The 14,147-nt window shown below is 42.4% G+C and overlaps 5 protein-coding genes across 7 annotated transcripts; 2 read left to right on the top strand and 3 right to left on the bottom strand.

Annotated features, from left to right (window-relative positions):
• Positions 1-5,446: 5,446 nt before the first annotated feature.
• On the bottom strand, positions 5,447-8,299 carry LOC6619592 (lipoamide acyltransferase component of branched-chain alpha-keto acid dehydrogenase complex, mitochondrial). The gene is made up of 4 exons (XM_032724121.1): positions 8,120-8,299; positions 6,894-7,583; positions 6,429-6,827; positions 5,447-6,365 (listed from the first exon to the last, which is right to left on the bottom strand). The coding sequence occupies exons 1-4, from the start codon at positions 8,189-8,191 to the stop codon at positions 6,132-6,134; spliced, it is 1,395 nt and encodes a 464-aa protein (XP_032580012.1). The 5' UTR covers positions 8,192-8,299; the 3' UTR covers positions 5,447-6,131.
• A 217-nt stretch (positions 8,300-8,516) lies between these two features.
• On the top strand, positions 8,517-9,253 carry LOC6619591 (translation machinery-associated protein 16 homolog). The gene is made up of 2 exons (XM_002043770.2): positions 8,517-8,623; positions 8,691-9,253. The coding sequence occupies exons 1-2, from the start codon at positions 8,621-8,623 to the stop codon at positions 9,228-9,230; spliced, it is 543 nt and encodes a 180-aa protein (XP_002043806.1). The 5' UTR covers positions 8,517-8,620; the 3' UTR covers positions 9,231-9,253.
• Positions 9,254-9,670: 417 nt separating this feature from the next.
• LOC6619590 (cytochrome c oxidase copper chaperone) lies at positions 9,671-10,351 on the top strand. Its single transcript, XM_002043769.2, has 3 exons — positions 9,671-9,778; positions 9,842-10,022; positions 10,108-10,351. Exons 2-3 carry the CDS (start codon positions 9,871-9,873, stop codon positions 10,190-10,192), a joined length of 237 nt encoding a protein of 78 aa, XP_002043805.1. The 5' UTR covers positions 9,671-9,778; positions 9,842-9,870; the 3' UTR covers positions 10,193-10,351.
• A 233-nt stretch (positions 10,352-10,584) lies between these two features.
• LOC6619589 (microsomal glutathione S-transferase 1) lies at positions 10,585-11,595 on the bottom strand. Of its 2 annotated transcripts, XM_032724126.1 has the most exons (4): positions 11,377-11,595; positions 11,266-11,301; positions 11,086-11,165; positions 10,585-10,899 (listed from the first exon to the last, which is right to left on the bottom strand). In XM_032724126.1, the coding sequence occupies exons 1-4, from the start codon at positions 11,539-11,541 to the stop codon at positions 10,647-10,649; spliced, it is 534 nt and encodes a 177-aa protein (XP_032580017.1). In that variant the 5' UTR covers positions 11,542-11,595; the 3' UTR covers positions 10,585-10,646. The 2 variants fall into 2 exon arrangements, with proteins under 2 accessions (XP_032580017.1, XP_002043804.1); XM_002043768.2 differs by lacking the exon at positions 11,266-11,301.
• A 196-nt stretch (positions 11,596-11,791) lies between these two features.
• LOC6619588 (microsomal glutathione S-transferase 1) lies at positions 11,792-12,911 on the bottom strand. 2 transcript variants are annotated; one of them, XM_002043767.2, is made up of 2 exons: positions 12,611-12,910; positions 11,792-12,467 (listed from the first exon to the last, which is right to left on the bottom strand). In XM_002043767.2, the coding sequence occupies exons 1-2, from the start codon at positions 12,859-12,861 to the stop codon at positions 12,215-12,217; spliced, it is 504 nt and encodes a 167-aa protein (XP_002043803.1). In that variant the 5' UTR covers positions 12,862-12,910; the 3' UTR covers positions 11,792-12,214. The 2 variants fall into 2 exon arrangements, with proteins under 2 accessions (XP_002043803.1, XP_032580018.1); XM_032724127.1 differs by having other exon boundaries at positions 12,376-12,467; positions 12,579-12,911.
• Positions 12,912-14,147: the final 1,236 nt, after the last annotated feature.

The raw sequence follows: 14,147 nt of genomic DNA, 5'->3' as shown, positions 1-14,147 counted from the left end.
ACTAGCTTTTTTTTGGTACATGGGGCTATTGGAGAAATCTCTTAAACATTAATAAAACATAAAAACAAATGTCCTTTTAAACATTATTATACCTTCTGCAATATTTGGAAGATATCACGAACTCGCATTCAGATTAAATTTGATTTATTAGGTCAAAATGTGGTAAAAAATATTATGGATGGTCTTAGCTTTATAGTTTACGTTTTTAGCACTTTTGGCCATATTAGGCAAACATGTAGCAACATATATGTAACATGGAGTAAGGCTGAAGGCTGGCAACAACCCGGTTGGCAGCGCTGTTGAGCAGCAACATGATTGTCGGAAATCGAAGTTATCGACAATCAGTCATCGAAGGAACGATCGCAAGGCAGCAGTAGAGTTGGGTGGAAGTCAGCGTAGCAGTCAGTCGAGTTCTCAGCAGCAGTCGTTCGGTCACAAACTAAGAATACTTTATATAATTACCGCATTTAGAATTAAACTAATAATTAAATTAATAATAATAAACAATCTTACATGGGGGCTCGTCCAGTCCTAAATCGGTTATATGAAGGTGCAGTTGTTTAAAGAAAAAAGACATTGTTGTGTGCGTGGATATAGTCTTTAAAAGTTGTAAAGTTGTGGCTATATCTATTGCATTTAAAGTTGGAAAAATCAGTTGTACAGATTTTGTTTGAACACAAGTCGGTAAAAGTCGGGAAAGCTGCTAGAGAGAACTGATAAAGTTGAAATTGTCGTGTGCGTGGATTTAGTCTTTAAAGTTGTAAAGTTATGGCTACGTCTACTGCATTGAAAGTTGAAAAAATCGGTTGAACTCATACAGACTCAAGTCGTTTTGCTGTTGTGGAATTTAAAACAATTAAATTGCAAAGGTGGTGAAATTCGTTTCTAACGAAAATCAAAATTTGTCTTTTAACCGGTGGCGCCGTCTGCAAAATCGACTACCGTCGCGCCGTTAGAACATTGTCGTTGTTTGCTGGTGTTAGTGCCTTGTCGCGGAATGTTCACACGTACACCACCTACAAATAAAAAACTTAACACCGACCAAATACAAGCAATTCTAGAGAACGAAAGCGAGGACGAAAGCAGAAAAGAAAAAATGAACGAAGAAGATCAAAAGTTGGCGCCTGTAGGAGAAGCAGAGGCAAAGAAGCAGAATAAAGACGCTAGTGCTAAAGTCGAAGAGAAATTTGAACAAATGATGAATACTCTAACCCAGAGCATGTTGGCAAAATCTAAACAAGAGGGGCAAGTAATTATCGCTGCAGAAAAATTTGAAAAAGTTGTAAGTGACTGTGATGGCAAATCAATTCCTATTAAAAAATGGTTTGAAATTTTTGAGAAAAATGCCGAGGCATATGAACTTTCGGAGAAACAAAAATATGTTCAAGCCAGAAGTAAGATGATTGGATCAGCAGAACTTTTCTTAGAATCTGAATGTGTCAGTGGATACACTGAACTCAAAGAGTTACTAATTGAAGAATTTTCAGGCAGCTATAATAGCGCCGTTATTCACAAAAAGTTGCAAGACAGGAAGAAGAAGAGGGAGGAGACTCTACACGACTATTTGTTACAAATGAAGAAAATAGCAGCCTTAGGTGAAGTTGAAACAGTTGCTTTGATAACTCATATCGTAAACGGCCTCGACATTAAAAAGGAGTATAAGGGTGCTATGCTCCGTTGTAAAACTCTTAAGGAATTAAAGCAAGAATTCGAAATCTACGAGAGTCTGAATATTGTTGACAAGCCGAATATTCAACCAAAACCAAAGCAAATTACACAAGGTGTAAAAGCAGATCACTGCTTCAACTGTGGTTCGAGGGAACACAAACGAAAGGATTGTACACTTCCTACCAAATGTTTCAGCTGTAATCAAGAGGGCCATATCTCAAGCAAGTGTCCGGAAAAAGTAAACAGCATGCGCATTCACGTTGATAGTGCACGAACAAAGCCAGTAATCATAAATGGGATTATCATCAACTGTCTGGTGGACACAGGATCAGATGTGACCATAATTAAAGAAGCTATATTCAAGAAGATGAAAGATGTTGATTTAAACCGCACTGCAACAGTATTGCGAGGTTTGGGAAATGCCTCAACACAGCCGATTGGATGCTTCAGAGCATTAATCAAGACCGACCAGGTGGAAGCAAGCCACAACGTTTTAGTCGTCCACGATTCTAAATTCAGTTGCGATGGAATAGTGGGACACGATTTTATCAGCAAGTTTCGTCTTATCTGTAGTGCAGAAGGCTATACTTTTCTTGACCTGGAAGCAGATAAAAAACAAGCGGTTGAGTATTCCCAAATGTTTAATATTTGTGAAGAATCTTCTTTTACAGTTGCACCACAATACCGAGAAGACGTTGAACGCATGATAGAGAGAACATACGAAACACCACCCAAGCAGATAAAGCAATGTCCAGTCGAACTCAAAATTATTCCTGATGGCGTGATTAAACCCTTTCGCCATGGACACACCCGACTATCTGAAGAAGAAGCTATAGCTGTAAAGAAGCAGGTAGAGGAATGGGTCGAGCAGTCAATCGTCCGTAAATCTACATCAAATGTTGCCAGTCGCATAGTCGTTGTCAAGAAAAAGGATGGTACCCTACGCGTTTGCGTGGACTATAGAAAATTGAACACCATGGTTCTGATGGATTGTTTTCCGGTACCCATAATGGAGGAGGTGCTTGAAAAACTGCAGAGTGCCAAATGGTTTACAACCATGGACTTACAGAACGGATTTTTTCATGTGGCCGTAGAAGAAGCCAGCAAGCCGTACACAGCATTTGTTACCCGAGAAGGCTTATTCGAGTTTAACAAAGCGCCCTTTGGTTTTAAGAATTCCCCAGCAGCGTTTATACGGTTCGTTCAATTTATTTTTCAAGAACTAATTAATTCCAATATAATGCAGCTATATATGGATGACATAATTGTATATGCCGCTACCCCAGAAGAATGCATGGAAAAGACGGAAATGGTACTTATGAGAGCTGCAGAATTTGGTCTAAAAATAAAATGGAAGAAGTGCAACTTTATGCAGAGGCGAATTCATTTCCTGGGACATATTATCGAAGGTGGACAAATATGCCCTGGAAAAGAGAAAACATCAGCAGTGAATTCCTTTGGAACACCTCAGAATGTAAAAGCCGTTCAAGGATTTCTGGGTCTCACAGGATTCTTCAGAAAATTCATACCTGGATACGCCCAAATTGCGAGACCACTGACGGACCTATTAAAAAAAGATGCCATTTTCAACATTGGACCAGTAGAGCAGCAGTCGGTGAATAAGCTGAAAGAGATTCTGGTAAACGAACCAGTATTGAGGATCTACTCACGAGAAGCAGAAACCGAACTTCATACAGATGCCTCTAAGGACGGGTTAGGAGCCGTTTTATTGCAGAAGTTCGAAGGCAGTTTTCACCCAGTCTGCTTTTGGAGCAGAAAAACTACAAAAGCCGAATCAAATCGTCATAGTTACTACCTTGAAGTAAAAGCCGCATACTTAGCTCTGAAAAAGTTCAGACACTATTTATTGGGAGTCCCTTTCAAGCTCGTCACGGACTGTGTCGCATTTAAACAGACAACAAAAAAAGCAGATGTCCCAAGAGAAGTTGGCCCATGGATTCTCTATATGCAGGATTTTAATTTTCAACCCGAACATCGTGCAGGAGAAAGAATGAGACACGTTGATTTTTTAAGCCGCCATCCCCAAGCATGCATGATGATAACATCCGAGTTGACAGCACGTATTAAAAAGTCGCAGCAGAACGATGATTCAATTAGAGCAATCCTGGAAATTCTAAAAGATCGTCTATTCCAACCCTACAAGCTAAAAGGTGGCCTGTTGTATAGTATGGTCAATGGCAATGAACTACTGGTTGTCCCTGCACTAATGGAGAGGGAGGTGATTCAAAGCGCACATGAAGTGGGCCATTTGTCGTTGCAAAAGACGATGCATAGCATACAGCAGCAATTTTTTATTCCTCATTTGGAATACAAGGTAAAAAAGCTAATTTCTAACTGTATAAAATGTATCATCCACAGCAAAAAGTTGGGAAAGCAGGAGGGATATCTAAATTGCATAGATAAAGGAGACGCACCGTTGCACACACTACACATCGATCATTTGGGGCCAATGGATTCATCGGCCAAACAGTATAAATACATTCTGGCAACAGTCGATGCGTTTTCAAAGTTTGTCTGGTTATTCCCAACCAAATCAACCGGACAGGAAGAAGTGGTCAAGAGGCTGACCGACTGGTCAAACATTTTTGGTTTCCCTAAGCGAATTGTTAGCGACAAAGGAACGGCCTTTACGAGTGGTGCGTTCGAACAATTTATGAGCAGCCATAACGTGGAACACGTCTGCACAACTACTGGAGTGGCCAGAGGCAACGGCCAGATAGAACGAGTAAATCGTTTAATTTTGGCAATAATACCAAAGCTGTCTTCAGACGAACCGTCGAAGTGGTACAAATATGTGCCTGAGGTACAAAAGGCGATCAACTGTCACGTGCATTCATCACTGAAGCTGTCACCATTTGAGGTCATGTTTGGCACCAAGATGTACACCCGAGTTGAGGATCGGTTACTGGAACTGCTCCAAGAAGAAGTGGTCTGTCAATTCAACGAGGACCGCTATGAGATGAGACAGCTGGTAAAACGCAACATCGAGCAGGCGCAGAAGGACTACAAGTGCAATTACGACAAAAAGCGCCGAGCTGAATACAAATACAAAGCAGATGATCTGGTTGCAATTAAAAGGACCCAATTTGTAGCTGGCCGCAAGATGGCAAGCGGGTATTTAGGTCCATACGAAGTCACAGGAGTCAAAGACAATGGCAGATATGACGTTAAAAAAGCAGCAAACGTCGAAGGACCCAATGTCACATCCACCAGCTGTGACAACATGAAGTTGTGGAAGTACATAGCCGAAAATGCAGACCTATTGTCATCCGGGTCGGATGATGATGATCAGGAGGGCCGAATGTAACATGGAGTAAGGCTGAAGGCTGGCAACAACCCGGTTGGCAGCGCTGTTGAGCAGCAACATGATTGTCGGAAATCGAAGTTATCGACAATCAGTCATCGAAGGAACGATCGCAAGGCAGCAGTAGAGTTGGGTGGAAGTCAGCGTAGCAGTCAGTCGAGTTCTCAGCAGCAGTCGTTCGGTCACAAACTAAGAATACTTTATATAATTACCGCATTTAGAATTAAACTAATAATTAAATTAATAATAATAAACAATCTTACATATATATACCTACATACATACATATATAGTAAGGTGTTTGGTGCGAGTGATTCTGGGGGTCCTGGAGGAGCAGGAGCTGAACGGAACGACCGGATGCCCAAAATTAAATTAAACCTGCAGCAAAACAAAGTTTTAAAGCTCGCATGTACATATCCGCATAGCGAGTTAGGATAGTAAAACGCAAAAGTGTTCTTAAAAACCTGCATTAGTTCATTTTATGTCAACAATAAATAGTAACATTAATAGCTTGAATTATCTATATTATACAAAACATAATAATCCTAAGTACTAACGAGTGTTTAAACCCAAAATTTAAGCGAAACACATTTCAAGAACATCCACAACAGCAAACTAACTTACTTAATTCCAGCTTGAAAGAGATACCCAAGGTAAACCAAGCAAGGAAAGGCATCGCAAGATTAAGCTATAAGACAATTACAAACAGTTTTAAACTCACTTAGTTCCCCGGATAATATGCAAAAAGATGGGGGCTTTACATAAACCGTTTCTGATATTTATTGGACAGCCATTGAAACAAAGCTTTAATATAAATGCATGCACTACAGTTGAACTGTACGCCGAAGTTGTTGCTTAACAAACTTAAAAAAAAACTGATATATAAATGCAGGTTAACAACGATAAAAGTAGATAAACGGAAAGTTAGCCATGTGCGCCAGGAGCTTAAAGTAATCGAGGAGCCGCTCAGAGTGGCTTACCTCCTATAAATGCACATTTTGGGGATGGGTGGCGGCACATGGCACCCGTTCCAGCTCAAAACAGATTGTCGTACAATTTACAATATAAGATATGTCTAGATAAATGCATGGGAAAAAGCCTCATCCGTAAAAGCTAGCGTTTTCGAGTAATAGACTCTCTAGTGCAGTAGGAAGAGAGCAGGATTCTCCAGATACTGCTTCCAGACGTTGGAGAAGCTGGCCATGGTCACGCCGTCGATGACGCGATGGTCGGCGGACCAGCTAACGCTCATCACGTACGCCTTGACCACCTCATCCTTGTCGTTGAAACGCGGCACCGCCTTGGTCCTACCCATAGCACCGATGGCCACCTGAGGCGCCATTATACACGGATGTGTGTAGGTACCGCCAATCTGTAAGATACACCACAACATGATCGTTTTTGCAATCATTCCCAAGTATTCAGTTGTACTCACCACTCCTATGTTGGAAAGCGAGAAGGTGCCATCGGCAAAGTCGGCCGGAGACAGGGAGCCAGTCCTACCGCGCTCCACCAGTGCATTCAGATCCTTGGCAATCTCGATAATAGTCTTTGTCTGGCAGTTCTTAATATTCGGCACCACTAGACCCTGTGGTGTATCGATGGCAACGCTTATGTTGTGGGCACCCTTGAAGACCAGCGATTCGCTGGCCAAATCCAGGGAACTGTTAACAATTGGATATTTGGACAACGCAATGCTGGCAGCCTTGATGCAGAACGGCATGAACGTGAGCTTGGGCAGGCCATTCTCTTTGGCCACCGATTGCAGTTGGTTACGGAATTGCATCAACTGGGTCATGTCGATTTCGTCGCTGTAAGCAAAATGGGGGATTTTCTATGGCGACAAAAAAAAAGTAAGTAATAAGTAATTAATCAGTGCGTTAGTTTGTGAAGCACTTACCAGGGATTCCGTCATCGATTTGAGCATGGCCTTGCGCACTCCCTTGAGCACTTCGACGCGATCAGCGGGCACAGGAACACTCGTTGCTCCAGTGGGAGCAGCACTGGGCGTTTTGGCCAATAGTGTGGGATGTGGAACGTTGGTACCCGGAGGAACTTGGCCCAGGAACTCCAGGATATCACCCTTGAGCACACGACCATTCTTTCCCGTTGCTGGCACCTTGGCCAGATCCAACTGGTTTTCCTTGGCCAGACGACGAACCGAGGGCGTGGCGGGTATGATCACACGACCACCTGTGGGCGTCGCAGAGGCTTCAGCTGATTTCTTCTCCTCGTTTTCGCTGCTAGAACTATCGGAAGATGTGGAGGAGGAGGAGGAGGAGGAAGAAGAGTCCTCCGCCTCATCTTCCTCTTCATTCACCACATCGAAATCGAGCAGAGGCTTGCCAACCAGGGCAATCTCATCGATTTTGTGGTGAATCTTGGTTATCTTGCCATCATAGCGACTGGTGATGGTCACCGATGCCTTGTCCGATTGTACCTCGCAGAGATTGTCGAACTGCTCCACGGTGTCGCCCTCTTTTACGAACCACTCCTTGACGGTCACCTCGCGGATTCCCTCGCCAATGTCGCTGAGGTTGAAGGAGACCGTCTTATCCAGGCTGGAGGTCACATGCAGGCAGCGTCTCAACTGGATGGGGGAAAATATATATTTATTTAACTCATGCTACGAATTTGTATTCTTTATCTTTTATATATCTATATATACTGATTTTACAGTACTACTGATTTACATACATAGCAATTTTTTAAATTTAAAGCAATATAAAAATTTTTAAAAATTAATTTCTAATGCATTGCGATATACATATGAATTAAAGTTAAGAGGAATAACAAGAAGTTATTTCATTAATACACAAAATGCCCTATCAAAAACGCATATATTTTATTATTAAAAATTAAACTACAAATACATACATGAGAAATCAATAATTATTTGAGAATAAACTATTTTTTAGAAATATTCCGACACATCTAAACCTTGATGATCTTTGATCTCACTTTTTTCCTCTGTGTAAGAAAAACAAATTCCGCCGATTGAAAGAGTATAGAGATATGTACTTCTATCTCGCTTTCGCGCGCGAATGGTGTTTGTGAGATTACATAACAGCGGTGTTGTTTTTCTTTTGGCCACCGATTTGCGGGTGGTTTTTGGTGGCTACTCACCGTGGCACGTTGGGAAATGCAGTTCCTGAACAGCCAACAGGTAGCGCCGTTACGGAGGAGGTGTGTTGCCATTTAGCGGGACTTTGGAACCTAGAAATGCAAGGGATAAAAACGCGGATCTGATCGTGGGTTTTAGCCTCATGCGATCGAGCAGCTGTGCCTGTGTGTGTTTGTATGTGTGCATGCGGCAACATATGATTCAGAGAAGGGATAGACAAAGTATCGATACAACTGCAAGATCACCAATGCATAACTTAAAAAAACAAGCTGAACTACTGTGGTTAATCAATATAAACCCCTTCTAAATATATTTATTGCATTCACAATGCATGATTATTTAATTTTTCAATAAATATAAATATTATATTATGAAAACATATTAAATATCGTCAGTGCTAAAGTGCCCACCACTAGGGATCCAGCTGATCGTACATAACATGTGCTTGCCCGTGTTTACCAGCACTAGAACTAACAACGTGAAAAACAATAGCAGACGTACAAATGGTAAGTGCGCGGTAAATAAATCGCAATTTATCTGTAAAACTAAAGTTGCCACAACTTCAAACCCCAGACAAATCTGCGCAAGGAACTGGAGAAATGCAAGCACCCCAACAGCCGGAAAACCAAGGCGCTGGGCAAGAAGGCACGTCGCCAAAACAACAAGCACAAGGTCCGTTTGGGTCATGCCATCAAAAGCAACATCACCGGCGAAAAGTTGAGCTGGTTTCTTGGCCAAATTGATGAGGGACGCACTGAACCGCTGACGCCGCAGGAGCTGGAGGACCTGATTGAGCTCTATTTCACGCGATTCGACGAGGAGCTGGAGCAGATCAACCTAAAGCAGTCGATTGGCAAGCATCGGGCCAATCAGCATGCCGCTCGCAAGGATGTGATCACCATGACGCTGGAGAAGGAGTGCAACGAATTCCGCACTGGCGGTCTGGAGCTGATGAACCTCTGCGATCCACTCAAGCTGAAAATGCTGCGTGATTGGGACGGGAGTGCGCTCAGTGTGCAGCACCTGAAACTCGATCTGGTCTCCCATAACATGCTGCAGCGGCTGAAGGAGCAGTCTGAGAAAAAAGAAACCAGCGAGCAGATGGAAACATAAAATAAATATAAATTAAAATTTTATTTGTTTGTTGACATTCGCATTTTGCTGTTGAGCAACACTACTCGCTATCGATAGGCGGCGGAGCTGTTCTGTGTGTTAAAATAAACTTCGGTAGGGTTGTCACGTGTCGTACATCTGTCACATGGCTTTAAAAACTTGCGTGCCGTAAATTCTGAAACCTGATATTAAAACACTATAACACAGATTATAGTACTAAATGAAAAATCATGACTTTATTTACAAATTCCGCAACTGAGAAAGAATTGCCAAATATATGTATATACAATGCTGAAAAGAATCTGCAATTTAATATAGTTTCGTAGTAGCATACTATTTTTAAACGGACAGATTTAATAACAGATTTCCTACAACAATTTCCTAACAATTGTAAGCAACGCGTAACGATAGTTTCACGGACTACCAACCCTTAGCAATCACGGCGATATTTGTCAGCCATTGGCAGCCCTGTTCGCTGAACTTGAATTTAGTTATTTTCGTGTGCTGTGCGCCGATAAACCGAATTGTGGTGAAATATCCGTCTCGAAGTGAGTTTTATTATATAAACAAACGTGAGGCGGTTCAGTAACGTCCATATTATTGTTTCGCAGCCGTTTTTTGACCGATACCCGATTGGAGAATGGGCAACAGTGCATCTCAGGGAGTTGCAGCTCCAAGTGTTTCGGCGGCCCACCCGTTGACCACCGCATCCGCAGCCACCGCATCCGGCGAGAAGCCCAAGTGCAAGGCATGTTGCGCCTGCCCGGAGACCAAGCGGGCACGTGACGCCTGGTGAGTGTGCACCTTGCATCCCATGACGCAACCACATGGCTAACAACTAAATTCTTATCCAATTTCGATACCCAATCCCCACCAGCATTGTGGAGAACGGCGAGGAGAATTGCTTGGCGCTGATAGAGGCGCACAAGAAGTGCATGCGCGATGCCGGCTTCAATATCTAGATATACCGACATATCCTGGGATGAGGACACCAGGATTATAGGATAACACTAGTCCTGCACACACACGCCCTGTGCCACACCTCGGATCCCCAGTCCCTTCAACTGTTTGTTTTTGTTGCATCTCAAGCTAATTATAGAACTAAATTAATTGAAAGCCAACCGGTTTGCAATTTTCTTGTCCAAGGATGCCGCTAATAGCAGTTTGTTAGATTTTAATTGGTCAATAAGGAAATAAGTACCCCTTTAGTCATTCAAAAAGTAGTTCTTAAGAGCTTTAATTATCAACATCGTAATTAACTATGCTCGCAAATGAGGGTCCCTAAAGATTTAGCAGTTGAAGCGGGAAATTATTAATTTTTCCGTCCTTTAACCCAGAAACTAGATACGCAATGTTAATCTTCTTGAAAAGCTCATATTATATTTGAGAGTTAAGCCAAAAGGGACTTGAATTTATTCAGATAAAGCTTAGGGTCCGCAGAGCGACCACGGCGGCCATGTAGAAGGTGATCAGGAGCATGGTGGCGAAGGCCAGAATCCTCGATGGCTGCGGCACCGGATAAACGGCGTAAACCAGAGTGTGTATGATCCTGGCCACGGAGGCCACTCGGAACAGTATGCAGGCCACATCGGCATTCGGATTGGTACTGATATAAATCAACGACATGATAAAGTACGGCAGAATGTTCTCCATGTCATTGCGATGGGCCCTAGGAAAGTAAAGTAATAAAGGTTATTAAGATGAGAACCTATAGTTGCATGGCCTGCAGTCGAACTTCTCTAAATCACGGTTGAGTCAAGTAGAAACACACATGTATGATAAATATGTTGCTACTAGTTTTTAACTTCCTCAAGGACAAAACTTCTTGTTTGGTAGATTAAAGGTAATAACGCACCTTCTGACCCGCTCCACATGCGGATCATCGAATTGCACTTCGAGATTCTTGAAGAACAGATCCTCCTGGTTGGGAAAGATCTATAAGAGCGGAAAATAACCATTTTTAGAACGAGGCTAAAACAGGTTAATCTAAATAATCGAATGTGATCGCGATGACATGGAGATTTGAAGTTTTTACCCTGCGCCGCAGTGCCAACGGTACGATCGCCAGCAGCTGTGAATGAAATGGTGGAGCGATGATGACCTTTGAGCAAGTGCAGCGACATAAAGTTATCTCCATATAACCTACCTTGTACCGGAAACGCTGGACGGCCGTTAGCAGCGACATGAGCAGCATCTTCACCACCAGGACCGTGGACCAAAAAAGATAGCAGCAAAAGACTGGATTCTCCAGGGTAAACATATCGCCGGGCGATGTCATCATCTTGCTGGAATTACTAGCTGCGGCCGACATGGCGGATGCGGAATGTGTGTGCGTTCGCTTTGAGCCGATCTCGACAAATGGTAGAGACGCACTCTCAGCTCATTGTGGAGATTGGAGCACATAAGCATGCGACCAAACTGGTTACGAATTGCGTCGAAGCGAATCTAAGGTGCTGTGCAGCCATGGGACAAGTAGTATCTCTACTTTGTCCATGTGGGCCAGCTAAACTACGCCTCTACGCAGGGTACACTAGTATTTCAATTGATTTCTTAGAACTAAAACATATGTGTATGCAAAAAAATGTATTATAAACTAAATATTACTTATAAAACTAATGCAAATTTGATTATTTTCCCTCTGAATTTTTTTTTGTTTAAACCTTGATGTTGAATGATTATTATTACGTGGGACTTGACAAAAGTATGTTTTTAATAAGTTTTAATTTAGTGTATATAATCTATATCAAAATTTTGTTAACCAATTGCATTACCTATATATTCTTTAACGTACCAACCAATTATACCAATTATAGGTGACTTATACTTCAAAGTTAGGACAAATGCTGCTAAATTAAAGCATCTAAATGTATAAACCATAAGTTTTCACTAAAAATGAGCACCCATATCAGTACCTTGAAATTACTGGTGCTATGAATGCGAGTGGGTGAGGAGTAGTTAGTTGGCAAAGTGGGGTCAGCAGTAGTCTAAATGTACTTGATACAGCAGACGAGCACGTAGCCCGCCTCGAAGCAGGTGATGGCGAAGGTGGTGAAGAAGGCCAGGGCTCTTGCTGGCTGCGGAACCGGGATGATGGCGTAGACCACCGTGTGGAGAAGCCGGGCACTTGCACCGATCCGGATGAGCAGACGGGCGGTAAGGGGATTCGGTCCGCTGGCCACATAGGCCAGCGACATCAGAAGAAAGGGCAAAATGTTCTCTAGGTCATTGCGATGGGCACTGAAAAAAGTATATAACAGTTCCATACTTTCGGATATCCAACATGTAGGTAATCTTAGTTTGCTAAATATAACTTGATTAGAGCTAAAGTATGAGGTGGTAGCAATGTACCTTTATTTATATGTCCAACTATTTTCGCTTACCGACGCACTCGCTCCACATTGGGATCCCCGAACCGAACCTCCGGACTCCGACTGAGGCGTAAATCCTCTGGGTTGGCATAGGTCTTGGTCTTCATGCGCTGGCGGGCGGTGAGTAGCGACATAACGAGCATCTTCAGCACGAGCAGACTGGTCCAGAACATGTAGCAGCCCATCACGGGATTCGATTTGCTAAGCAGAATCAGCCGGAAGGCGGCGGCAGTGGGCGTGGCATCCGTCGGTCCGTTGTCCATGGCAAGTGTTCCTTGTTCGTCAACAGTCCGGAGGTTATTGCGTGGCCAAGGAGGCCGATTTGTGGAGGAGGAAGCACAACAGGTGACATGGTTCCCTCAATTGGCCTCATTTACACTTTATTAATAATTTAAAGGAAATACTGCCCATCGACCCCATTTATGTGGTATTCCCCCAGCAGTTTTTCAAGCCAACTTGAGAAATGATAATCCACTAAAGTAACAGACTTCAAAAAAATAAGACTTCACTTTTTCTTCATATTATCTACATGGCAACAGCATAAGATTTCAAGGCGCCATCTAGCGCTCACTTTTCAATTTTCGAATTATACGTAAAGGGAGCCACCTATATTTCAACCAGCCACTGATAATAACCTTAAATTCTCTGAACATGGCAGTTAATTAATATTAAATCACTCGATTCGTTTGTATGTCTACTAATTATTTACACAGCTCATTTGGAATTAAATATCAATTTTATATTTTAAAGAAAATTATCACCAGCTCGATGACAGGGGAGGGGGAAACGGAAGCAGACAGATAGAAAAAAGAAGAGAGCGAACATTTCACGCTTTGAATGCGTGGGGCCAACTATATTATCACTATCAGCATGTGTACAAAAACCGCAGAAATCATTAAAATATACATACATACAAGTATCCATGTGCGTATGTTTGTAGGGTCGTTGGTTTGTCAGCGTCTTTCAGGCAGACGAAAATGAATTGAAACGAGGCAATTCGCCGTCTGATTAGATGTCTGCCGCTTAATGGAGACCCACTCAAACTCGGAACATGCCCGATGTGATCCCCAATCTGGGGCACAGACGCATTTTCCAGGGAGCCTGATACAATACCACATATCCAATTTCCCATATATATATCCCCCTGGAGATATATAGCTTAGGAGGCATTGATTGATTGGTTCCAAGATACTGAGGTACCACCTGGGAAATTTCTTGCAAACGATATTGTAAACCCATATATTCATTTCAATCCATGGTACCAGTCAGAAAATGCTCGTAAATAATATCTAAGAGGCCTAATTTCTGAAAATTAAAGTTGTATATTAAATGTAACAAATATTGTTTATCCCATAGTCAAGTTACATAAGATCAGCTCCAAGTAACTAGGGTTCTAGTTAAGCTAACAGCTTTATTTCTAGTTTGGGCACGTCAAAACAAGTTTGAACCACTTTTGCACCCCATTGTACGAAGACACCCATTTATCTACAAGCAATGACGCATTCGCATGAATTGGTCTTTGGCCCCGTCTAAAATTAGTCGAAGAGTT

This window comes from Drosophila sechellia, chromosome X (genome assembly GCF_004382195.2).
Source record: "Drosophila sechellia strain sech25 chromosome X, ASM438219v1, whole genome shotgun sequence".
Classification (NCBI taxonomy): domain Eukaryota; kingdom Metazoa; phylum Arthropoda; class Insecta; order Diptera; family Drosophilidae; genus Drosophila; species Drosophila sechellia.
Note: the sequence above shows the minus strand (reverse complement) of the source record. Positions and strands in the feature narration are given on the sequence as shown.